The 27,754-nt window shown below is 34.9% G+C and overlaps 1 protein-coding gene across 5 annotated transcripts in view; it reads right to left on the reverse strand.

Moving 5' to 3' along the window:
- Positions 1-23,412: 23,412 nt before the first annotated feature.
- PID1 (phosphotyrosine interaction domain containing 1) overlaps positions 23,413-27,754 on the reverse strand; it is a 66,512-nt gene continuing 62,170 nt past the window's right edge. For all 5 annotated transcript variants that reach the window (XM_026664410.2, XM_087965094.1, XM_087965090.1 and 2 more), the window contains one exon: positions 23,413-25,309. In XM_026664410.2, the coding sequence (XP_026520195.1) occupies positions 24,833-25,309 (477 nt within the window). In that variant the 3' untranslated portion in view covers positions 23,413-24,832. The remainder of the gene's footprint in view (positions 25,310-27,754) is intronic.

A 27,754-nucleotide genomic window follows, 5' to 3' on the forward strand; every position in this document is an offset into this window, starting at 1 on the left:
TTCTTGACACATAATCAGATTTGGGCCCCAAATCTAGCTATTCCTATCTATTTTAGGATTTTCCATGGACTTGTAATCTCAGACTTGGAATATGTTCTCTTCTTCTTTCCACCAATGAGATAAGAAAAAGCATTTAATATAAAAATGGAAACAAAATTAAACTAGAGTTATATCAGCTAGTAAAGTGAAAAATAAAGGCTAAGGGTTAGAAATTAGGAGAAAAATAGATAAAAGAAGAAAACAAACTAAAAGGGTCAGATATCAGAAGGAATGTAGTAATAAGTCACCTCATCACAACAATGCTGTTATTACACATTGCGTAAAAAGTCATAAATCACATTCCTACAACCCAACAATGCTGTTATTATACATTGCATAAAAAGTCATAAATCGTAAGCCTAACCCTGTTATGATGAAAAGTCATTTTCTCCTAAAATGATAAATTTCCCATTTACTAATTTACTATTTGCTCAAGATTGGTGTTAAAATTATGCAAAATGTGCATTAATTGTTTCACGTGGACAGATCCTGATATGTGATGATAAATGGTGGTGGTGAACCCTGGAATTTCTTTTTATCTCCTTTCCTTCATCCTAGACCTGCCATTGAGAAGAATGTTAACCCACTGAAATCAACAAATTATTTTTGTTTCCTGGTGACGAAATCCATGGTATCCTTCACTAGACAGCAAATACTTTGAGTCAGCCCTAGGTGCTCTGCAGACCTTTGCAGAGGGGGTGGAAATATCATAACAAGAACCAACAATCATTTTAACAATACTATCTGCCTGCCTACCTTTTATATTGCAAAATAAACTCTGTGGAAAATTGTTTCATTACAGTCCACAACAACCAAGCAATAAATTAAAGAATTTTCAGTTTGAAATCCAAACATGAAGGAATGAAAGATTATACAGAGAGAGTTTTTTTTAAAAAAACAACAACAATTCATCTTGTAACTCTTACATTGCTCTGTTAATGATAGTTCTGTGGAATCCCTCCTGTCTGAAATATGTTCAACACTATTCTTAAACAGCCAATGGTTATCCACAGAAACAAAAGAAATCCATGCTTAACAAATTGCTCAAAATATAAAAATCACTGTGAATAAAGTCCTGTTAAGTTCTCCTCTCCTCTGTTTCATAAGCATTAAGTTATTGGGGAGAGGTGTATCGTGAAGCAATATCTCTGACACGGATCCTTGACTAGGCCATCCATCAATGCCAGGAGATGAGCTTACTGAATAGAAAGGAGCAGTGAGAAATTCAGAGTATGAAGCCTGCTGTGTTTTCTGTTGTTATCAGCAATGGATTGAATAAGCCTATGATCTTGTACTGTTACTTCATTAGCTGGGCTACTTTAATTCTTGCAGACTGTTGTGGTTAGCTGGCAGCAGGTGCAGACAGCTGAGGAGAGCAAAGACTCAGATGAGGGGCCAAGACCATTAGGGAGTGGACTTCTGCCTTCAGAGATTGTGGTGACTGGTAGCAGTGATGAGGAGGTTCCTGGGAAGCCTTGCCAAGTGCAGGTGCACGCAGGGCTGCTCGCAGGAAAGAACAGCTGCAGCAGCATGGGCAACTCGGGAGTAAGGCTGCAAGGTAATAGCACTTCCTTCAAGAAGATAAAAGCCAGCTGTGAATCGGATGTTCTTTGCAAGAAGCAAAGACATTTTGAAACTTGAGCCTTGGGGACATTGCAGTATCTTAGTTGGTATTTGAAGACTCTTATGTTGTAAAATATTTCTAGGTAACCTTATCTGTTATTCTTGGCAGCCTCGCACAGTTTTGGCAAGGCTTGTGCTTATCAAAGTTAATTAGTTTGCAGCAGCCTTTTAACCAGGGATTTGTAAGAATCATTAAAAGATTTCTGTTCCCTTTGGTTCGTGTTTGTTTTATTGGAAAAGGGTTTGGGTCAGAACACAGACGCACTGAGCTTTTGCTGAAAGTTTCATAAAAGCAAGGAGCAGAATAATCTATCTCTGGCTGTCTTTGCCTAATCAGTGGAAAGACACAACCAAATCTCACCTCAGCTTAAATATGAATGATAGAGGTAGTCAAACTATCAGTTTAGCAGTATAGTCAACAACAGGGTGTCAAATTCATGGTGGCATCACATGGCATATCAGGACTTTCCCCTTCCCTTTGCTAAACTGGGCATGGACGTGGCCAGTGCATGATGCTTCTGGCCCGTGGGTTGGGAGTCAGCAAGCTTTCTCTGATTTGTTCTGTCTATAGCCAGGAATATAACTACTTCCCTTGCTGACATGTGAAGTAATTCTCACATCCCACATTTGAACTGTTGCAGCTTCCATGTACTCACATGGACCATTCCTTAAAGAAACTGGTTTTCAATAGGGTTTTGAAATACTTCGGGTTTAAAGAGAAGAATGTGTTTGGAAGCAGCAGCCCTCACCTAGCCCCTGCCAGAAGCTCTTTAAAGCAGGAGAGTCTTCACCTAAGACCACATGGCTGCCTTTGGCAGCTGCAGAACAATTATGGAAAAGACAAAGCAGGTTTTAAATGCAAACACACTTTCAACATCCCTTTTGCCCTTTCAAACTCTGCATAACCATAATTAGAGTCAGAGCTAAAATGAGAGAGTGGTGAGATTACCATAATCTCCTCCTCTGGATATCAGACATTCAAGAATAACATAATCATTTTTCCCCAGATGCCAGTAACCTTCAACTTATTCAACCAATTCTGACCTCCAGATCCCTTGTTCTTTCTTTTTTTCTCCAGGTAAGTGATCAGGGAGAAAGGACAAGAAGTTGTTGGGTCTCTGAATCTTGGTTTAGATTCAGATGCTTATAGATTTAGAATAAACTCCCACAAGGGTATCACATTTGTTTATCTTTCCTTTTATTCTTGCCTAGTTACACTGAACAGGATTTTCATGTTCTGATTCCTGAATATCTGTACAAGGATTTTGGGGGGGGGGGATGCAATGCAATGGCTCAGTCCTCTCCGTTGATCCATTTCTTTTGCATACATTATAACCTTCCAGGGCTGTTTGCCTATCATGAGTATCATCCCACCAACTTATAATGCTACCTATCACATTGCATTTAGCCTTCTAAGTTAGCATCTATAGTGCTTGTTTATTTTCCATATTAGGCATAATATTGTAGAAATAGTTGAGTACCCCCTACTGGTATTTCTGTTTAGTGTCCTCCAATAATCTGAATCCTTATCCTGGCCTCCTGCTTCTCTCTTTGTACTCGGCTTTCTTGGCTGCATATTTGGTTCTGGGCTTTTGCCACCTTCCCCTTTCTGTTCTAGTTTAACGCCCTCCTAATGAGACTGGCCACTCGCCTGCCAAACAATTCTTTTCCAGCTTTTGCAAGATATATCCCATCTCTGCTCTTAAGTTTTTTGTGAAGATGTACTTCTGCAATGAGCAAGCCTTGTTGAATTGGATGAAACATACTTCAGAACAAACATTTTTCTAATAGCAGCCTGACCAAGCTAAACATTTTTCACACCAAACTTTACAGCTTGAAAGTAGTTGACTGTAGAAAAGTAGTCAATAATTCTGCAGGGATAACTAAAACCTCACATATAAATCTGGGTAGTTCTTAGACCTCATCCTTTTATGTCAACCTTTCAAAATACTGAAGCTTACCAGATATGTCCACTTGCTACTAGTTACATGCAAGGGTTTTGAAAATCTTTAAGCAGTTAAAAATCCTGGCAGTCAAAATATATTTTGTATACATAGCTTGGGTGATCTTCAAGAGCGATTAGTTATTAAGCAAGTAAATGAGATCTGTTTTAAAGCACATTTTTTCAGCCACATGATATTCATTAAACCTGAATCCTCAGGACAGCAAAACTACAATTACTTCATGCGTACGCTGGTTAAATGCCATTTCCTGCTTTGAAGAAAATATTGCCAAATATTTTGTACATTCCAGTCAGCATTGCTGAGCAGCATTACTCAGTGATGCCAGTGATTTAATGTTTGGAAGTAAATAAAACTATTTCTAACTAACAAATCTGTGAATAGTAGTCATTCCTAAATTATATCTATAGTTTTAATGAATTACATAAAATAATTAAGATAATTCCACGGTGTGTTCAGTTTTCAAGATCTGCCGTCCTTTTAACTAACTTAGTCAAATAGATTTCTGTGAAGGAAAAAAAAGCACCTAACCAATTTTCAGTATTGCATAACTGATTTGAAAAGTGCAATAAGATATTGTTCATTTCTGGGCATAATGTTCTAGATAGCTGCGCATTATTTCACTTTCAGGACACTGCTATCAGCTCAGGAACTACTAAATCTACAAAGTTGTCAAATTTGGCAGAAAAAGTGGCAACTGGAGAAATGTCTTTGGAGATTCTCCATCATGCAGGTCACAGTTGTCCCAAAGATGCTTTTTCAAAAAGCAACTGGACTGTTTTTCTTTTAGGAGGCAAATAAAACATTTCACTTCTCATCCAAGAAGCTTCACTAGTTGTGATTGGATGGTGCATAGATGGAAGGATAGGTTCAAACAGGATATTGGGGGAATACGATCCTTCTATCCCCCCACTACCCTGTCAGAAACGTCCTATTGTTCCCATTTATTTGTACCTATTTCCTGTATTCTTACTCATGTTTATACTTATACCTATTATCTTGCAAGTGATTGACAAATCAAATCAATAAATAAACAAAATAAAATGATTCTTCCATTCCTTCACCATCCAATCGCAACTGATGAAGAAGAGGAGAAGCAAAACATCTTTTTCCTTAAGAAAAAGTAGCACATGTGCCTTTTGAAAAATCACCTTTGTGGCAACAGGAAAGGAAATAAATATGTCAGTTCCATATTAGTATGTTTTCCACTCTTTCCAATAGCAAGATGGGATAATGCAAATGTATTATCATTTAGAAAACAAAGACTCAAGATCTAGAATAGGAGTTGCTAGTTCTGGGGTGGCATTTTTGAGGTTAAGATATGTGACTTATGAGCATTCAGAATAAATCATATCCAAATTAAATTAAGTCTGGTAACTATAGTAACTAAAATTTGCATGTGATTTGTATTAATGAAACAAGAAAAACCTTGCATTGGTGAATGCAAGACTGTCTTCTGATTTCCATACATATGGTCTTTGTGGCACCATCAGAACCAGACAATGGTCCATCCTCAAAATTATTGAAGCAACGAACTTCTGACTTCTTTTATCAGAGGTACTTGAAAGAGTACCTGACATAGGTGTTTTTTTAAAGTAAATAGTGTTCATTTAGGTCAAGCTGAACTGCTGCTTAACTAAAGCATCTATGAGAAATGCCTGTCCAGTCACTACTTTAAGAAATCTTTCCCTGTAATTGATTCCATTGTTCGCTACTTTCATTTTCCCCCTTAACATTCAGGCAGAATCTGAATGAATCTAAACTTCATTCAGTTCAGAATCTGAAATAAGGCAGGGTTCTTTGTCCTGAACTCTGACACAGGCTGCAGATTTCTTCTACGCAAATTTCTTCAGGAATTTGGAGGATACCATTATTTCTCAGTTTAGTCTTCATTTCTCATGGCCAAACATATCCAGTTCTCTCTAATTGTAGGATTTTGTTCTGTTCCTCTGACCTTTCCTAGGAAGGAAGGAAGGAAGGAAGGAAGGAAGGAAGGAAGGAAGGAAGGAAGGAAGGAAGGGAGGGAGGGAGGGAGGGAGGGAGGGAGGGAGGGAGAGGAACAAGTTTACTGTTTTTCTTAAAATTTGACCTAGAAAGGTTGATATGGCAAAACTCTTCTCAACTGGTTTTGTATTGTTTATTGGAATGTCCATCTTTTCATTGCCCTTAGCTTTTCACTGCTCCACTGGTGAAGTTGTAAAAGGAATGGCCATATAGGAAACAAGCAATCTTGATAGCACCATTTGGGATAGGCCAAATCAGAAAATGCTACTTTTAATGTAAAAATGAATAGATGTTCCTTTCCGGGGAGTTATTTGCAGGTAGAGGATGAAGATAAGACTTCCTGCACTTGAGAAATGTTCCATTGCCTGCACTCTTGCTAGGGTCCTCATAATGAAAAATTGAAGGAAGAGAAAAATTGCTTTTTGCAAGAAACTAAAGGATGTGCATTTATTCCCAGAGTTTTAGATATGCGAGGTTTAGAGAGGTTCCATGGAAAAAGGAAATTAAGTATTAGTATGCAATCATCTGGAATGTATTCTCCAGATTAAGTGCTTGTCTAGCAGTGATAGCACAAAAGATTGTAAACAATATTAGCTTATGGCTTTAAAGCAATACTTTGATTTTTTTTCCCTGTTCAACCATGTCCAATTCTCATAGACTGCCTGGACAAGTCTCTGCAGTTTTCTTGGCAAGGTTTTTCAGAAGTGGTTTATCATTGCTTCCTTCCTAGGACTGAGAAAAAATAACTGGTCCAAGGTCACTGTTAAACTAACATTCTCACAGTTTCTAGCCCAATGACTTAACTATTATACCAAACTGGCTCTCATTATACTAAACAAATACAATTTAGAAACTATTACTATACCTGATCTAATAAAAGTGGTTTTAGACCCATATGTTGGTTATTTTTTAGGCTTTAGTCTTAACCTCATAGGGCTGACAAATTCTTTGTAAATCTTTAGTTTGGTGTATCAGAATCTAGGCCTGAGGGTGCACTTTTAGTGAAGGATAGACTGCTTTTCCAAAAATTTATTTTAATTTCTTTGACAATCAGGTAAGCTTGTACATCCATCTACCTGGGCCATAAAAAAGTCACATTCCAGAATAGGTAAAAAAAACAATTTAGTTTCAGTTCCATTCTCTTATTAAAGTAGTATGCAGAAAAAAGCAGAAATGTTTTCTTGTTTTTTTTAATGAAGTAAAATCTAAACATAGCTAAACATTTCAGGAAACTTATACTGGTAAGATATTATACTTATACTGGTGAGATACTTCATTCTTTGACAACTAAAACAGTTTTACCTAACAAGATTGTCAAGGGAGGTGGGTACTAAGGAGAGAAAATAAATTGGTTTGTCAATATGACCTTAGTTGGCTTGAATAAATATGTTCCAAGTGATTCTATGGAACCAGTTTAGTATTGGATGAAGGACAGAGGAAGGTATCTTGACAATTGGATTCATGAACTGCTTTTTAAAGAAAATATGGGACGGGGTCATGCTAATTCCCCATCTCCTCCGGGGTTGGGCCAACTCAAATTATGTATTCCCATTTCCTAATTACATGAAGGCACATGGGAGCAAAACTCTGCTTCTGTAAGGGTTGAATTTCATTTCCTTGTAAGTGGCATATGTTATTGTCATAACACTAGTTTTTCAGTGCTTGACCTGAAGGCAAAACTGTTGGCCCATTCACCCTCATCTTTGTATGAACAGAAAGCTTGCTTTGGGCTTGATACTTTTGCTGGAATTATAAAACAAACAATTTACTGTTGGCAAAATCCTTGTCAAGGGGTTCAGGGAAAAGTAACTCATCAAAAAGATAAATGCTGAGGCACAGATTTGGGAAACTGTTGCCTCTAGCTCTCTCAAGCCAGACACCTATGTTTGATTCTTGTTGCTTGTAATAATGATAGCAGTTAAAAGCCTGAAGCCAAATGCTTGAAGATGTTTAGGCTATAAGTTTTAAGTGGCTGATTCAGGCCGATAAGCTTCCTCAGTTATACTGTGAAAAAAAAGCCAAATCACAGAAACATGATGAAGAACCTCATAGATATCCAAATATCAAATAAATATCAAATATACACTTATTAAATGAATATTTTTCTCGTTTTTGTATATTCCTTTCACCTCAGCTATATGTAAATAGTTCATACTTATACTTGAGTTGAGCTGATCTTTGCCAGAATCTGTACAGACTGAAATGCATTTTGGATGAAAAGATTTTCTGGAAACATTCTGCCAGAAACCAAGAAACTCAGCACCAAGCTCCAACTGAATGACTTTCATGTCTGCATTAATTGTGTCCTGAGACCTTTGCTTTGTTCTTCCACATGGGCATTTGCTATCAGTGATAAAATGATAAATAGTACAGACAATGGTGTAAGATGCTATCCGTAGAACAGGGCTGCATCAATTGAGAATTTTTTTCCACATTTTCTTTGTTATGGTGCATGCTCATCTGCTGCCAGACTATATCACTGTTGATGTGTTTAAGATGGAATATGCCTAATAACCAATGGAACACGCCTATCACCATGGCATATGAAGGGTGCTCAGCACTTTGATAGTTGGCCAGAACTCAACACCATACAGTGCTACTGGGCAGACCATCATGTACAGAAACAATGGGAATTCTGAAGAAGTTATATTCTTATTTAGTTGAATTAAACAGACCAGTAAGTGCAATCTGTAATCCTGCTTTATTTCCATCCTGAATCATAGGTGGGACTGAATTCATAGTCAAGCCAATGTGAATTCCCTTTCAGTCCATCTGATTGTTTGGCTCTGTTTTCTTATCATATGAGCTATCCATATAGCCAAGTAAATAACTAAACAAAGGACAACTACCAAGAAAAGCAAGGAACAAAGTACTCAAAGAAAGCTCTTACATATCTGAGTTTTTCAGAATAATATGTTTGTGAGAGAAAATACTTGCATTATTCTAAGGAAGTCCAAATAAAATTCTTACCATCATTAACCTAATGATTTCCTCCCGAGCTCTAGAGGCCCTCCAGAGGCTGAAAACGGGCACTTCCAATATTTCCGAAAGGTCCGTTTTTCGGCCTCCCGAGTGCAGAGGCTTCCTTCAAGCCTCTGGGAGGGTGAAAACGGTCTCAAACAGGCCAAAAATCAGCTGGGAGGTGCATGCATGTGCAGTGCAGGTAATTTTGACTGGGACTCACATGCCCGCACAAATGGCTCACACGTGCCATAGGTTCGCTATCATGGATCTAAATCAGCTCTAGGTCAACTCTTCATCCCAATTAATCCAAAGCATTAATAATCCCAACATTCATATGGTGAGGGCTTCAGATAAGCACACACATTCTCACCATTGCCACTGTCAATATTACTCTAATGACCTTGGCTTCCTTAAACAAATCCACACCTCCACATTGACTTCCACTTAAACCAGGATTGTGACTTAATGTGTGGTTTTGCTTTGCATGGAAGACAACAAACATGGCCATCTGTTTATAAATGCTCCTCCACTAGACTTTTTTTTAAAAAAGTAGAACATCAAGTAGCGAAGGATTATCTATAATGCTAATTCCATGACAGTTCGTAGAGGAAAGGTAGAATATTAAATATTAAGCAGAAAAATCCTTTTATAAAATATTATGTTATTCAAATCTCTAAAAGTAAACAATGGGGTTCCCCCCCTTTTTTTCTTTCTTTAACTTTTAATAACCTAATTTGGAGTTGTCATTTCCACCTCAAATCAGAAACCAGGCTGCCTAAAAGCCATAGGATAACATCTTAAATTCTTGTTCCTTTGCTTTCAAAGCTTTTCCCATTCTTTCTCCCTTACATATTTAAGGAGAACATTTTTCAATTCAACTAATTCCTTATTCATTTAATCATCCTGTAAGTTATTAATTCATTAGTTGTTTGTAAACTTACAAATATAGGTGTTTGCGGCAATTTCATTACTATATTTTGTCTATGTAAGCAAATACTCCTCATTTTCTTCCCATTGTGGTCCTGGTGAGACATGAGTTTATATTAGAATGTTAAGTATGTTAGCAGAAAAATTGAAGATATGAAAGATGAAAAAGAGGTAGAAATTTTGTTGTAGAAGGCTACTGAGAACTTCAAGAAGTGCCTGAAAAAGAGGTACTATAGTCAAAAAGAGAGTGTAATTTAATCCATTCTGTTCTACAAAATTTGCTACTTTTCATGCCCTAATAATGACTAATGATCTTGAAAAGTTTGTCCTATTCCAAACCAAGTAAGATTAACAAAAACAAAAAGATATAAATGCCATTGTGTATTCATTTTTTTTATCTTAATAATGAGAAGATAGACCAAGTTTTCCTGTTTTATGATGTAGCATTAGGAACAAGATGGCATAAGATACTTTTACCTCTAACTGGACATAAGGTTGAGCAGTCCACGCAGAGTTCTATTTTTACATACATTCAAAAACTTCAAGATTTTCAATTGAGTTTTAAGACACTGGTTAAATAGCAGCATATTTTAAATTCTCATTACAGCATTCAATATTGTTCCCATATGTACAGTGGAATGCAACATGTCAAATGCCTTCCCTATTATGTTAAACCCAGAAACCAGTTTTTTTGGTCCTTTTATAAAGAAGGCAATAATTTAATTATGATCCCCTAGAACAGAACCTCCTGTCTGGGACAATATAACTTGTAAAGTTTAATTATTTTTAATCTTACTATCTCTGTAGACTCTTAAAATATTTTAACTGAAAGTAAAATTAAAACGAGCAAGCCAAGGGATAAAGAATAAATAAAAGAGCCTGTAATTCTCCATTTGAGTTTCTAGCAAATAATGAATAAAGCTGTGGTTCAGTATATGCTGCCACAAATAGTTTTGTAATTTTGTCAGGCACAAAAGAAACTCACTCAGAATCTAATATAAAAGATATAACATTTGTTCTGATGATGGATTAGATGCTTAAAATGAACACTCAGCATCTGTCACACTGCATTACAACATCAGACAGAAAGAAAAACTAAATAATGTATGCAGATAATTAGTATGCAGATTGACTCAATACTAACTGGATTAGTTGGTTCATTCTAAATAATTTTGTTATTGGCTTGTATAGACTTTTGCTTTTTTTGTCTTCTAGTCAGCATTGATTCTTGGAAACTGCCTGGACTGCATTTTTCTTGGCAACATTTCACAAGTATCCCAAAGGTACTTTTTTTTTTTTTTAAAAAAAGAGGCAACTGGCAATTGTTTTTCAAAGAAAAACAAGACAGTCCAGTTGCCTCTTGGAAAAAAAAAAGGACCTTTGGAACAACCATAACCTGGATGACTGAGAATCTCCATAGACATTTCATAAGTAGTTTGCCAATGCCTCCTTCCTAGGGTTAACAGAGTTGTGTGTGTGTGAGTGTGCATGTGCGTGCATGTGCACACACACATACAAATGTCTTAATAGATTGTATGTTTTTACTAGATCTTTTACTAGATTTACTAGAGCTGTGAATTAGTATTGATTTGGCTACATACATTTTTTTCTAATCCTTTTTTTGTAATTCTTTGATCTGTGGGATAGAATCGGGGTGATTGAAGGAGGAGGCTTTAAGTAGAAATCCATCTGTAGAAAGGCACCAAGTTATGACATAAGAATATGATTTTCTAATGATTTCTACATTGCTCCTTCTGATAATGGCTTCAAATTTCAGAACTTTCTACTGAAAAGATTGTCAAGTAATCAAAGTGTTTGGAAGGAAGATATCAATATTTTTACTTCAGTGAGACTTTGAAGTAATTAGTCTACTTAATATTTTGCATATGTTGATACTGCTTATTATGCTGTATTTAAAGCTGTCTTTCATTTCTACAAAATGGAAAGGCATATAGTGAAGCATAAGCATAGCTCTGCTTTATTATTGTCCACTAAGTATAAAACACCCAGAGTCAATATAAAGATTCCATTAGGGATAAAAATTCACAAAATCTAATCTTTCATTATAATAGACTGCATAAAAATGTAACCTCTATAATTATTCTAAAATTATGTCTTGTTTAATATAGTTATTTATAATTTCTTATAGTTTCTTACTTAATTATTGCTTCTTTGGGAATTAAATTTTTTAAAACTCAATATGCTCAAACACGATTTGTCTATCTTTGGAACAGAAATAATTACTTATCTTAATTAATTTCCTTGCATTGGCAATTTTCTTTTCTTGCTAAGATAAATTCAATCACCCACAAAATATCCAAGTAATTTTGCCTAAGCTCTTGATAAAAAAAAAAACCTAATATGATACACAAGACACTGACTTAGGATACATTTTATTTTCAGTGATTTAAAATAGAGGCTGGTAAAACATTTTGGGAAGGGGAAAAATACATAAAGCAGCATTTCCTGGCATCTATACTTTAAATTACATTACTTTTCCTGAGCCCCCAGAAATGTAATCAATTACAATGACATAAATTTGAAAGGACCCAAATATTGTTGAAATCCACCTTCTTTATAAAAATTATTGAATTTCATCCAAGTCTCATGACTGCTTGGAATGTTGATTTATTTGGATGCTGATTTAAGTGCCAAGATATTGCAACAGAAGTGGATGCATCTTTTTGGATGCCTGAAGTGTATCATGATAACCTGTTTGATGCAGGCAAGTAGGTTGTAACCCAGCCAAAAAAGTCCAATTATTTGAATTTTTACAGTCAGATCCTCAGCATAGGAAATAGAGGGATTGTATTTTTTGCCGTAATCCTGATATTTTTGCTGTGTCTAGATATAAATGCAGATATCATGCCTGTGCTTTTGAATAGGAGTTTTTATTTTTTAAGTGCAAATTGCAGACATGACATCAAGAGAAAGACACCTCATTAGGCCAGATCATGTTATTATTATTTTTGCTTCAGAGGGAGGAAAAAATCCTTGAAGTGTAATTATACAACACACTTAACCTGATAATTTAATTAACCCAAATGCAGGGCTCGCATTATATATTAAAACATAATCATTACCCTGCCAGATAATAGGAAAGTGTGTGTGTGTTGTGTGTGTGTGTGTGTGAGAGAGAGAGAGAGGGGTGTGTGGAGATAATAATACAGAAAAAAACCTTTAGATAGTAGATGAATTCAGCAAGAAAACTGAACAAATTTCATCTGTACAATAGAATGGGAATGAGACTGTTCATTTTATTCCTATTACCAATTGTTGATCATTTTTGTTATATTGCTTCTATTTTTAATATTGTAATATTAATATACATTATCTAGCATTGTCTACATTATGGAGTTATGTGCCTTAGAGATTTTACAACTATATAAATGCACTGATGTATGCTTTTTGCCAATCCTTAACATTCAACATTAAATGGTTTGGATGCACCTTGTCATATCCTTCAACATGTTTAAAAGGATTCCATATGATGGTGAATGACATTTCTTTCCAGCAAGACCAAGCATTTAAAGCAAAGAACTGACAATTGTGAAGCATCCGCAGGAGACCGTGAAACAGCTAATCCTTATTAATCTTCAGATTATGGAGAAATTTCTCAAGCAATTCTAGTAAATATACAGTATTTTTATTCTTTCATCATAAATATTTAAACATGCAATCAGAAAGGAACTGATTGAAAAAAACTATTTTCATTCTTCACTACAGAAAATAATATAAAGAATGAAATTATAGGATAGGCAGTATATTGAAATATAGATATCAATGGGTTAGAAAAATATATGAAATATTGAGAAGTGTGTTCTCGCAGAAGAACAATCTGGGTTTAGACAGAGTCGGTGTACTATGACAAATTGTGTCTTGAACAATTACTAAATATGTTAGTAAAGAGAGTCAACTGTTTTCTGACTTTAGTGCAGACTTTAGTGCAACATTTCACACACTTAACAGATAAACATTATAGAGAAAATTGACTGTCCCAGAACCCAGATTGCCAGTAGTGATCAAAATTCTTTGTACTAATACCTGCTTAGGGTGCAGTTTGGAACAAATGGAGCCATAATGAGCAGGATCAATACAAAGGAGTAAGAGAAAGGTGAATATTTCAAACTATTCAATCTATATAATATTGACTTACTAGGGCTGATGAAGGATACTGAAGTACACATGCATAAGGTGCTTAACACATATTGCAACAACTTGATATTTGCTGACAATATGATTCATATTCACATCTTGGGTTGTGTAGGTTATTCAGAAGTCTTAGCTCCTATTATCACAATTATTCTCTGTATTGATAAATGAAGTCAAAGGTCATGTTTTTTTTTAAATGTCATCACAGCTATAGGTGGCTTTAGATAGACCAAGGGTATCAAACTTGATTTCATTGAGGGTCGCATCAGGGTTGTGTTTGACCTTGGGGGGATGTAATGGTGTGTTTGAGGTAGGTGTGGCCAGCTCAATGTCACTTGTGTTGGGGGTGCCTGTGGTGGCCTGACCACTCTGTCAGCAAAAACGGGCTCCCGAGCTCCATTTTTGGCTGTGACAGCTTCCTGCAATCTTCTGCCAGCAAAAACAGAGCCGAGAGGACCGCATTGCTGGCAGAAGATTGCAGAGGCCATCACAACCAAAAATGGAGCTCGGGAGCCATTTTCTCTGGCAAAAGCACCGCGGGCCAGGCTTTGCTATTTCCAGGGCAGCCCAATGAGCCAGATCTAAGCACCCTGCGGGCTGGTTCTGGCTCCCAGGCCTTCAGTTTGATACCCCTGAGATAGTCAATAGAACAAGTTAAGGCTTCCCAGATACTGAATCTTGGCTCCCTCATTATTAGATGAGCTCACTCCAAGCAAAGACACATATGAATTAATTTCTAAAATTAATAAATCACTGTTATCTAGATTACTTAGCCCCAATAATTAAGGTGTCTAAAATAAAAGTTACCCTTATGCTCCTGTATGAAGTTTGGAGAATATGTATCATTACTAAAGCAAACACAATTCCAGCATCTGAGAAGTAATTTGTTAGTAGGTAAAAGTACTGCAGATGCTGCATTTAGAGCCAAATTGGGAATTCATCCCCTTTGTTCTCTGCCTAAACTCAGGCATACTGTGCAATTATTGGTGAAAAATCAATGCTGTGGAAACTGATTCCTCAAATTGCATATAATAGAACAGACTAAATTGGTAAGCATCTTAGAGGTATTTACTTGAGCAAGGTTTGAGTGATAGAAGACAGCACATATAATTATTTGAATGTGAACTGTTTTAGAAGAGAGAGGTCGGTATCTCAGACCACACAAAAAATGAATGCTTCAATAGCATTCTACATTTGCAGTGAGAAGCCCAATATTATATACCAATGGCCATTTTTCCTCAGAACACAATACAGTTGTGGATCTGATTGGCGTAAATTGTGTGGATGACACAGAAATATGATTTTATGTCTTCCCTTTTACTTTATTTGTAGCATATGTTACTATTGTTCTGTATTTTGCATTCTGATATGGTCTATGGCTAATCAATAAAGTATTGGTAATAGTAGTACGAAGCATATATGAGGAGAAAATGTTCCTCATTTGAGTGTAGTCAGTGTATTTTACAAAGTTTTCTGTCTAGTTTTATTTTTACTTCTATTCTACCTTTACTTCTACCTCTATTTTGATTATGTGCTGTTTCCATTAACAGCACACAGTCAAAATCTATTCAAAAGTTGTCTATAATAATATTCTAATATTCTAAATTAGAATACTAATATTCTAAACTACCAGTAATATTAATATTCTAAAAGTATATACCAAAAAAAGAGAAAAAAAATAGAAAACATCCAGAGATCACACAAAATTATTTTGCCACTCATACAATTTTAACACATAATCACTATTTCAAAATATTTTAAAAATAAATTAAACAATATCAAAATTGATTGAATAATACATAATATTTAAAGTATCTAATCAATAACTTCATTAAACAAAATGCCAAATTTCAAAAGCAAAACAAGCTTTCCCAGTCACACATACACATTATTTATTGCATTTATTTATTAGAAAGCTTCTTGCTTGAATCAGATTGAAAATTTTATATGAAAATAGGAAGTTGGAAAAGAACAAGAAAAGTATTAATCACCTGATTTGTGTTAGTAAACTGAACTTATTAGTAATCAGAAACGTAGTTAAATTTAAAAAAGTTTGTAAAGCTTTAAACAAATTTGGGAACCTATAGTTTTAAAAATTAATGTAGTAGAATAGTGGGTTTATTTGTTAATGTTTACAATCTGCAAATCATATACTGAATGATGAATTATCAGAAACTAGATTTAAAAACTTTAGCACTGAAACTTTGCATAAATGATTGCATCATATTTCAGGAGAAAACTGCCTCTTCATATGTTCTACTCTCTGTATTGATATGTATTATTTCATTAGAGCTTAATATTTTATAATTCAGTTTGAGTTCTTGTAAGCTTGCTGTCATCACTAATTGTATCTTACACCTTGTCTTCTCTCAGCATTCTCGATTTTTTTCAGGTATCATAATCAGAGGTGGTATTCAGCAGGTTCTGACCAGTTCTGGAGAACCGATAGCAGAAATTTTGAATAGTTTGGAGAACTGGCAAATATCACCTCTGCCTGGAGAGTTTACAGTATCCTTCCCCTGCCACACCCACCAAGCCACACCCACAGAACCGGTAATTTGAATCCCACCACTGATCATAATCTTCTCCAATGACACTACAATCAACTATCATATTTTCCAGGTACCAGGTATTACAGCATGTAACTAGATTCAAAGGTAATATGAAACTAGTTATAAATAAAATGTTTACTGACTGTCAAATATAAGCCTCTTTGATTAGACAACAAGCCAACTATAGCAATACAGATCTCCATTTTAAAAAAGTTAATATATAATGAATTTAATAGTCAGTCCATTGAAATAGTATTGGCATGATATAGTTGAATCTATAAAGGAAATAGAACAGAGATTATATGTACCCATGGATTTGTGCATTGAGCAACACATAAAACTAATTTACCCTTTACTCTTTGGTAAAAATGACTAAAGTGCCACAATTCACACTCCTAGACCTCAAAACTAAATTATTTCCAATTGATGAAATTCAAATTTTCAAGAAAGAGAAAACCAAAGATATTTTTAATGTAACTGAAAAAGAAACTGTACAATTAAAAAAAATTAGATCCACTTGTAATAGGTTATCCTGTATTTTAACAAATGTAGATCAAATGGTGAATAGAAAAATGCATTATGTCTGCAATTCTTCAGAGAGGTCGTTCTTTCTAATTCTAGAACTTTATTGGTCAGAAAGTTCACTTACTTTGGGAAAAAAATTAGGTCAACTCAAATAATTTAGCATTTCAATTTTTTTACATCAGCTATTGATATAACATTTGATGTTAATATCAATATTAACATAAAAGGAAAATAATATTTACATTATTTTACATTGATAGTAACATTTGATGTTAATATCAATATTAACATAAAATGAAAAATAAAGATTCTGAACATCACCTTCTCCTAAGGAAGATACACTATCAGGCCTAGCAACAAACAACACAGCAACATCCAATTGAGTCTAATCCTTTATTTGCTTACAACTAATGGATGGAATCTTGCTTTAGCTAGATATATCCTGAGAAATTCTAGGGTGTGGCTTCCCTGAACCTCTTTCCCCTCCCCCATCTAGCTTGGGACTGAACACAGTCACTTAATCTGGCCCTTTCTAGGAAAACTGTGTGTTACCAAAATCCACACACACACACACACACACAGCTTCTCCAAGTACACATTCTATCACATCTATTTACCTACAATGGAGAATTATCATAAATCAATAAACTTTCTGTGAATCAGCATAGTCTTTTCAAGGTTAATTTCTAATAGTGTTCACTCTATTTAAATATAGATTGTTTTAATCTATATTGGGTGGGTGGGGGCCTAATTCAGACATTTTATTTTATGCAATTCCATTAAAAATATCACAAATTTTTGATTCTTGTTAGTATAAACATTTAATAGATAAATGATTTATATAGTATTAGATTTATTTATTTATTTATTTATTTATTTATTTATTTATTTATTTATTTATTTATTTATTTATTTATTTGATTTGCCAATTGTTTCTTTTAAGATATGATACAGCTTCTAATAATTTAAGACTCTGAAAATGGAAGTGCAGCAAACCCAAATTGAAACTTAAGGTAGTTTCAATTTGGATTGGCTGCACTTTCATTTTCAGAGTCTTAAATTATTAGAAGCAGCATCAGATCATAAGTGACTAAAGTCCACAATTAATCTAATATTATATTCATCAATTCTATATTCCTTTTTTCAAAACAATAGAATAAATTACTGGGGCTTCCCATTAGGGGACTGTCTTAAAGTTTCTAGCTATAGAGTATGATTATAAATTCTAGATATTGGACCAACTCAACCCAAAAATAGTATTTCAGGTTCATTGAATGCTATTACGTCTGTACAGGAAAAAAAAATTGTTAGAGATGCAATGAGAATGATGTTTCATTCAAATATTTTTGTGAAATCCTAAAATTCTTACATTCTGAGGAGAAATAATTACTTACAATACATTGAGACATATTTTAATAGTTTCAGATACCCATATTGTTTTCAATTCTTTAGCCACTACATGGAAACTTATGACTGAACATTAGGTATGGGTTGTCCATAACCCTCATATTTGTAACGAATCATTTCTTCAGTTCTAGAAAGATAAATTTTCAAGAAAAAGAATTGTTGCTCAGTAGACAGAAGACCTAATTTTACTTTCAACTTATGAACAAGTTGCTTATAGAATATAAGTAGTTGAAATATAGTCATTCTGTATGGTATGAAACTTTATATATACATTATAAAATGCCTACACACATACACTCACTCTCACACACATATTCACACAGAATTTTCCTTGTTTCTTTTGTTTAACTAGTTAACAAATTAGCAATACATTCATGACAACTGCTCAGGCTATAATACACTTGCTCCTTGCCAATTTTCCCACCTTTCCCCAAATGTCTCATTTGGAAAGGACTCATTTTGGAGATTAAAGAGCATATGAGTTTCCAACATGGGACTACAGTGCCCCTTGACCAAATCACTGAAATACAAGAACCCAAACACACCCATGCTTGTTCTGTTCAGTCTTTATGAATGTAGCTGGTCACCTTCCTTTGCCTTTTGCTGGTATAAATTCTAAACCATAGGCTTGTTTTGAGAAAAATACAGAATGGTGGAAAGAACTGGCAATTAAATCCAATGTTCTTGGATATTTGTCAGATAAATTGACAACAGCTTGAGAAATTGGGGGTGGGGGAATGAAGCTAATAAGAAAGCAAGGAACAATAAACCATAATTAAACCACACACATTTGGAAATCGAAGAAATACTCAAGTGTATGAATTTTGAAGCACAAATGCTTCCATACTAAAGTACATTTGAAAGAAAATATGCTCTGGCCATGCCAAAAGATTGTTATTCTAAAATTTTGGGGAATGTGATATATTATGGTGAGTGGACAAAATCTGGAATCAACAACCAACCATGAAATCAGAGCTGCAGCTCAACTTTGTTTAAAATATGTTGACTGAAGTATATTATGAAATGAATTTATGTATAGAATTTGCAAAAGGATAATGAAAAATGGTAATTTATGGTGATTTTTTTTCTTAATTTTATAAAAATTGTCAGCATATTCCAGAAGGCAAAAGGAATAAAAGTGGCATTTAAGTAGCTACATTATAATTGTACTTAACATTATCCCCAACAGAACAAGATCATCTAAAAAGCTTGAAGAGATATTGACAATTGCATTTTTATATTGGGAAATACAGTAGTGAAAGTGCTTATGTTAATATTTTTCAAATGTTTCCTTTTCCTCATATCCATTTGAAGAGACAATCATTGGACTTTTGTGATAGTAAAATGGCTATCAAAATCTGTCTTGAATTTTCTGTAGGAAATATTTATTAAAGAAATATGAGAGAAACAATCTAACATGAAGAGGTTTTTTTAATGTTTCATATATATTATGCACATCCATCAGCCTTATTTAAATGTAATTTACTATCTTAATTCTGAAGAAGTTCATAGATCAGCAAATATGTTTTGTAATGCAGTGGAACATTTTACCGAGTATATCTACTCACATTTGGAATTATACCATTCACTTAAATTAAAACATGGACGTTCCATTTAAACATGAAACAAAAGTTACTCTAAATTCAGCTGTTTTTATTTCAAAAGAAATCACTGTTTGGTATTACTTTTTGAAAACAAATATACATGCTAGGAATTTGAAACTGTGAATGATTTTCTCCCAGTCTTTATATCCTAGGAGCATGGGCTTTAGATTGCTTTTTGGACTCTTTTAGCTCCTGCTTTCCATTTTTGGATTATATTGAAATATTTACATTTATTTTTAAACTGCCATTAAAATGTATGTTGGGGTAATAATTCAAATAAATAAAATAAATATGCAAATAGGGAATATCTCCTATCCAGATAGTTTAAACTACAAAGATATTCCAGGTAAATATGTACCATTTTTATATCTGTTGAGCTCAAATGAACTCAGAAGCATTTGACTCAGTTGACATACATAAGAACAAAGTTATTAAAATTAATATAGACCACATTTTCCTTTGATTATATATATAGTACTTGTAACAAAAAATGTACCTCATTCCAATAGTAGTATTTGTTAATCCAGCACTCTCTCTGTAGGATTGTAACTTCCATCATCCAGATATCATTATTATTAATAATTAAATTTTATGCCACCTAACCCCCAGTAACTCTGGCCATGGTTTCTCAAGTAAAGAGGGGACAGAAGTCCATGTCATCTAAAGGACATTAGGTAAAACCAGATTTGTCTGGGGAGCTTATAGACTCTAATATTATATTTGAAATAGAATAAATAATGCCATTTTTGAAAGGGAAGATAAAAGTTAGATTATAGCCAGGGAGCAGTTACAGTTTTTTTCTGAGTGGCTTAGCTGAAACAATTTTGAAAAAAAGATGAAAAATTAGGACTAGTAAAAAGAATTGTATCATTTATAAATATAACTTTGTGGGAAAAACATCTGTGAAATGATAATGTTAGTAGCCTTGGGGCCTGATTTCAAAAACAGGAAGATCATAAAGCTGACAATGTTTAGAGTTTTTTTTTTTTTTTCCTTGCACTGACTTGGAAATGAACAATGAAATGCCAGACTCATTGGAAACGTTTCTAACAATTCTGGCCAAGATAGCTTTTACAAGTTTGGTGTTTTGCAGCATAGTTCTTGGCTATTAATCCCGTTCACATTGTGGTTCATACATGCTGTGCCATTTCATGAACACATACAGATAATTTACAAACCAACAGAAGAGAAATTTCTCAGCTTTGATGATTATTTAAATGCATTGGTTATGAATGTTTAAAAGACCTCTGGTTCAAATCTAGGGCAGTAGGATTAGGAAACATCAAAACTTGAAGGATTGCTCACATCACTCTGTAGTGTTTGGATACAACAGAAGGCTTTAATAGTGCTCATATACAGTTGCATTACTTATAATAGGTAAAGAGTGGGGCATGTAATTGGAAAAAGTGTAGATAAGGTAATCAAAATGTTGCTGAATTATAGTTCTCTGGAACTGTATTCATAGCCCATATTGGTTGGAGAAAGAGCTAGAGGTTTCCGATATTATAGTTAAATCCCACATTCATTATCATTATCATCATTAGGTCCTACGCAGAGCATTCCAACAGCTTCTATCTTTTATAGCATCTTCCGCATCATCCCAAGGGGCATTAATAATCTTAAGATCTTCCTTAAGTGTTTGGGTCCAAGTTTTCCAAGGCCGACCCTGTTTCCTCTTTCCTCTAGGAGGTATCCAATGTAGTGCAATTTTTGGATCTTTAGGCATACATAAGATATGGCCAACAAGCCGCATTCAATATTAATTCACAGTTCCTGATCTTTGTAGTACATTTTCATTAGTGATGTAGTCACAATATGAGATGCAGAGTATTCTTCTCAAGCAATGTTGTTGGAAAACATTTAACCATTTAATCATGTTGGTTGTACACTTCTGTGTTTCACAAGCACGTATTGCAGTTGGTATAACAACACTGTTGAAGAGTTTATCTTTGTGGTAATACGTGGCTACCATAGACCAAATTGGATGCATGCACTGGAACATGGCCACTGCCATTTGAATCCTATAATGTCTTTGATCTGTACTTCTATCAATAAATATAATGCTGCCAAGATAAGTAAAGTTGTTGGACTTCTTCTGTAGCCTGGCTATGGCCTGTTAAAGCATAGTATCTTCAGCACTTCTAACATGCATACACTGGGTCTTCTATACGTAGGCTGACCTCATTATCTAAACTGGTGGTCATTTCTTGCAAGCACCACTTTGTTTCATTAAGTTGGGTGATATTATCCACAAAACCTATCCATCACTCTATATGCATAACAAAGTCCTTGGAGAGGAGAAACAAGAATGGTGTTAATATGTTAATCCCACATTACTTATACCCAAAACATGGAGCATATTTGAGTATCATCTTCATTTTCTTTGAATCTGAATAGTTAGTGTTTGAATAAAAAGGATTAGATAATTTCACCTGTGTCATGATTTGACAATATTTTAAAATATCTTAATAACAATGTATGAAGACTGATGGAAACACTTTCAATAAGAAATGAGAGTAACAGTGCGTTCTTTAGGGGTTGCTTTTTTGCTTTTTTATGCATTTTATATGAATTTTTGTTCTTTCCGCATTATAAATAAACCCTAATCTCTTTAATAGTGACCTGATTTAGAGTAAGCTTAATTCGGGAAGAATTGATTTGTCATATAGGAATCCCAAATCCCAAATTTTAGAAAGAGGAAAGCTGATGTTCTTCCTCTGAATGATCCAAGGGATCCAGAGAAGATGAAGAGGACAAAGTATTTTCTCTCATTCCTATCCAGTGGTGAAATGCTACCGGTTTGACCCGGCCAGTAGCAAAAATTACTACTGTTTCGTCAGAACCTGTAGTAAAGAAAGCTCGGATGATCAGCTGAGAAAAGAGAAAAGTGCAGGATTGGCCCTTCCTCCTGCCCCTGCACATTTCTGTTCTTTATCCTCTCAGCTGATTGGCATGGCAGAGCCTGGTGTTTGAAAAGCTGCGCATGCGAAGTACGCAATCACCGAACCTATTCCTATCCCATCAATCTCTGAGCCAGGTGTCAATTTATTTTCACAATATCTGTGTTCCTAGAAGCTTAGAACAAAGGAACTTTTCATGGGTATGCGTGTTTTAGTTCTCTCTTACAAGAAGCCAAACTTTGGAAGAAGACTGTGTCCTTCAAGCTAAAGCAGCTTACAAATAAATAATTCTTATGTTTTTCATTATAAATCCAAAATTCACTCTAAGAAAGAGAAGGGCAAATGGGAAGTTCTTATAACTTTCAGTAAGAATGAATATAAAGCTTATATAACTGAATTCTTAGGAAAAACTATTAAAGTTGAGTTTTACAGTTATACATTTCTAAACTCCTGTTTAGAAAAAAAGCATAGAACTTTTCAATTCATAGAGATTGGGATGCCTAATAATGAGAACTTAATGGAAAGTTCTCGCTATTAGGAAAATCCCTTCAGAAAAGGCAAAATGCCTCCATACATCAGAATAAAAGTACAATTTAATTTTAAGTATAATTAAGTATATAATACCATTTAGTACTGAATCCATAGTTCAAGGTTTGGTGCCAAGTATCCTATATTATTATGCAGATTGTAGTTAATGCATAGAATTGGTAAATTAGGAGTGTACACATAAAATCATGAAGTCTGAAATTATTACTTTTTAATTTCACCTTTTTTATTAAAGTATGAATGCCTTTAAGCTGCAGAATATTTTACATACATTGGAAAGCAATAAGCATATTTATTAAAGGTGCAATTCCTCCTCAATATGTCAATATCCCATGATAAATCTATATGCTCTAATACTGACTGCATACACACAGACACACCCACACATACATACATACAGGTGCATATTCAGACACAATGAAAAGGTCTTCCATAGCTATCTGCTCTGATTTGCTTTCTTTTAAGGCTTCTGTAAGGTGCCCAGTGCTCCTAACTTACCACAAGTTATGAACAAGTCTGTATAAAGTGCAGTATTACCTATATATTAGTAATCAGCACTTTGTCTTTAAAACATTAAAAAAATACTTATGAACCCTTTCATCTGTGAGTTGAAAACATTTCAGGAAATATTAACAAGATGTTAATATTTCAGGAAATATGAGCAGAATATTAACAAACTTTCTGCCACCAAACCTGATCTTAAAGATTGGTATACTTCTCACATGCTAACGATTAATATGCTACTTTAAACTGAACCCTGGAGCACAAGTAAATAAGCTAATGTAGATTGTTTGTGACAAGACAGTTGCAAAACTAAAGACTGTGCCAGGAGCAAGGTAGACTCTACATTACAGCCCAACTAATATATATTCAGGATGTTCATCCTTAGGCAGTGGTCTGATTTATTGGACAAGGTATAAAAGAGGAAATTTACATTCAGGTGTCCCACCATTCACTTGGCATCCCTGCAGTTCATCTTTTAACAATGGCACTAAGGGGGAAATATGTGACTGGAAGTACATTTTAAAAGCTTAAATGAATAAAATAAAATATAGAATATGATTATAATGTGTAAAAATAAGCATATGTCAATACTCAAACCATGAAATGTGGATTAATTGTTAGGCTGTCAAACTGCAGGTAGAAATTTCAGCCCAGGAAGTGGTAAAAAGAGAGCAGTAGATCTTCAAATTGTATTCTCTTTATCTGTACAAGATGATTCTACTTATTACCATATTACATGTTAACAACAAACTCTGAAAGATCTCATTGTTAAATCTGCTCAGTGAATTTCAATAAGAAAACTGAAATAATTTACAAACCCAAAGACAAGAACTTGAATTCCAAAGCTTAAAATAAGTTTGAAAGGTGAAATGGACAAATGACTAAACAAGAAGCTTTATCACATTAAAAAATATCCAGCAGCAGATTTCAATGTTACATAATTATAATAAAGAAGCATATTTTCATGAAATTTTCTGAATTGCTTTAAAAAAAATGAAAAAGGTGATTAGTCAAATTTTGGAAATTCATCATTCCCAAATTGAATGGATGTTCATTCATTTTATATATATGTTTATGTTCCCAGGGCCATTTTTGCTCTTGCTTAACCATCAAAAAATTGAAATTCAGCCATCATCGGATTCTAATTCTTGAGACATTTCTTCAGAGGAACTATTCCTGTGGATCCGTCCATCACTCTTCATGCTATGGAAAGTTTTCTTAAAAGCCTCCATCATAGCATGAGCTAACTTCTTGGCCTCTAGCTTGCTCTCACATTCTACAGCATGACAGTCCATCTGATAGGACAAATCATCATTGATCTCCCGATATATCCAAGCAAAAATGTTTGGGCTCACATGGTGATCAGCAGTGCAGTAAGCAATACGAGCAACCTGAAAGGTATCCATGTGGATAGTGGCCTCTCCTTTGAGGTCCAGATGATGAAGCCAAACCTGGAAAGGACGGATTTCTAGGAGCGTATTAGCTGGGAAGACGTCCTCTCTAGCAAGGGTGTGCTTCTTCCACAATTCAATTACTGGCTTTTCTGTGCAACCAGACAAAAACTGCATCCCTGTTGTAGAAACTTTTCCCAAATACGTAACCTGATACAAGAGAAAAAGAAAAAAGTTAGTAATCCAAATGCTAACATTATAATGTCCAGTAATTGTTCCCCCAAATCCATCATTATTACTGAAAATTTCTGCAAAACTTAATCTCTAAAAGGCTATTTCTTTATTTTGGATTCACAAAGCTTCTGTAATACTGAGTCAATATTCCTTCAAAATTTTGCACATTCAGGAGCCAAATATCACATCATAATTAAAAAAAAATAGAAAACTGAGTCACTGAGAAAATCTATTACTAGCTTAGCAGTTCTCAAATGTACATGATGCAATCATAATACAAATACCTGCAGTCCTGGATTCTATCATTAAATGAATCAGTCATAGGTGTGGCAATTTCCTGTCCTCTTCCCACAACCAAAATCAGTGGGGATGCCAGCAAGAGATTGCAAGTCCTAGATCTGCAGGGAGGTTAAATGGATGCTTCTGGATGGGGGAATATACAAGAAGGCAGGCAAGAGACACAATGTTAGTGCAGAGAGGGCATATAAGGGTAAGTGAGTGCCTGAGACAAATTCAGGAAAGGTGCATGAGAGTGTGAGGGTTGCAGAAAAATGCAGCATAGGTTGGGGAGGATGCACAAGGACAAGAATACATGAGAAGTGCAGCATGGATCAGGTGCAAGAGGGTATGAGAGGGTGTGCAAAAGATGCTGCATGGATTAGGGAGGGTGCATAAGAGGTGCCACACAAGCCAAGAAGGATATAAGAGGCACTGGTGCAAGCGTTCATGAGAATCGTTGTGTGGTTGGGAAGAATGTGTGATAGTGGCCAAGTGGCTGGTGCCAGGTGAACACAGATGGGCTGGGTGAGGGTGTGTGCATAAAGGAAATTTACCACAGTAATCTGCAACCTTTCTTGAGGGCTTCCTCATTTACTTTCTGGGAACTCGGCAAGGAAATTTGCAATTGGCTATCAACATGATCACAAGTCACTGAACAACGACTCATAAGTGTGAGCCGTTGCCAAGCAGCCAGATTGTAGTCACGTGATCATGGGGCTGCTAGATGGACATAAATCCAAAAATTGATCATAACCCCTACATTCAGTGCCTTGCAGTAGTTGCTGATTGAATTGTTGTATGTCAAGGGCTACCTTGACCTACAGCTTTCAAGTTAGCTTCACCATAGTATTACAAAATATCAGAAATATATCACTATAAGGATAAGGCATAAGATTTAAAAGATATTTTGTTAACTGCTTCCGCATGCAGGTTATCAATAAAACAAACACTCTATTATCAGCTAGTTACTGGGTGTTTTTTACAGGTAACCTTTATACTAATTATAAAAAATTGTCCATGTTTCTACATTCACAGTCACAATGGAATTCCATGGGACTTATTTCGTAGGAAGATTTCATAGGATTGAAATCTAAGATTATGTGCTAGGTCTCTTGTTCAAAGCTTCGTTTTGATATGATTGCTTTTCCTTCAACATGCAACTATTTCACAGAACTGTTCTTTAGAAATATTAAGATATTTAAATACCACTAATCAGAAATACTGAGTAGTAAAAAGTAAAGGTAGAAGTTTTCCTGCCTGTCCAATCATGTTTGACTCTAGGGGGTGGTGTCATCTCTGTTTCTTGGCCAAGAAAGCCAGCATTGTCTGAAGAAATTTTCTGTGGTCATGTGGCCAGCATGGCTATATGCCAAAGGTGCACTGTTACCTTCCCACCAAAATGGGACCTATTAATCAATTTGCATGCTTTTGAACTACTAAGTGAGCAGCAGCTGGAACAGGAATGGGAGCTCACTCCCATTCGTTGCACAGCACTCGGCTCTCAAAGGCTGTCAGCTGGACATGCTCAGTGTCTTTAACCGCTGAGCCATTGTATCCTTCCGAGCCTTTAATAAGGCTGAGTATAGCCTTATTAAAATCCTATCATGCCTCCCTCCAATTTTCCATTCTTTAGATAACACCTTAATCTGCTATATATAATTCCTGCCATGTCTGCAAAGCCAAATTCACAAAATTGAAGCATTCTATTTATTATTCAGACCAGAAGTTATAATAATGTTCTAGGAGAAAAAGAAAACAATTAGCCATTTCCTGGAATAAAATTTCAGCTGTTAAAAAGTAATTTAGAATTTGTTACAAAAAATAAACAGATAGCACATGAAACATAAGGAGCTGTTTGGTAGAAGGACATTTAAGCAGAGCAGAGAAACAGCAATCAATGCAGCAGATAACACTGAGATGTGCTAGAGAAGACAACAAGGAAGATAATCTGTGGCATTGGATAGTGGAGAAGGAAAATAGTACAATGCATTCTAAGCTCTGCATTAGACCTGGAAAAAGAATGTGCTGACTTCATTTATCAAAATTAGATCCAATTTTCAAATCCTATCATTTATTTTTGTGTTAAAATGGATTAAATATAAATATTAGTTTTATTATGCAATTATTAAATTATGTATACAA

Source organism: Notechis scutatus, chromosome 4 (genome assembly GCF_049901735.1).
Source record: "Notechis scutatus isolate UNSWTSFEM ecotype Mainland chromosome 4, rNotScu1.2, whole genome shotgun sequence".
Classification (NCBI taxonomy): Eukaryota; Metazoa; Chordata; class Lepidosauria; order Squamata; family Elapidae; genus Notechis; species Notechis scutatus.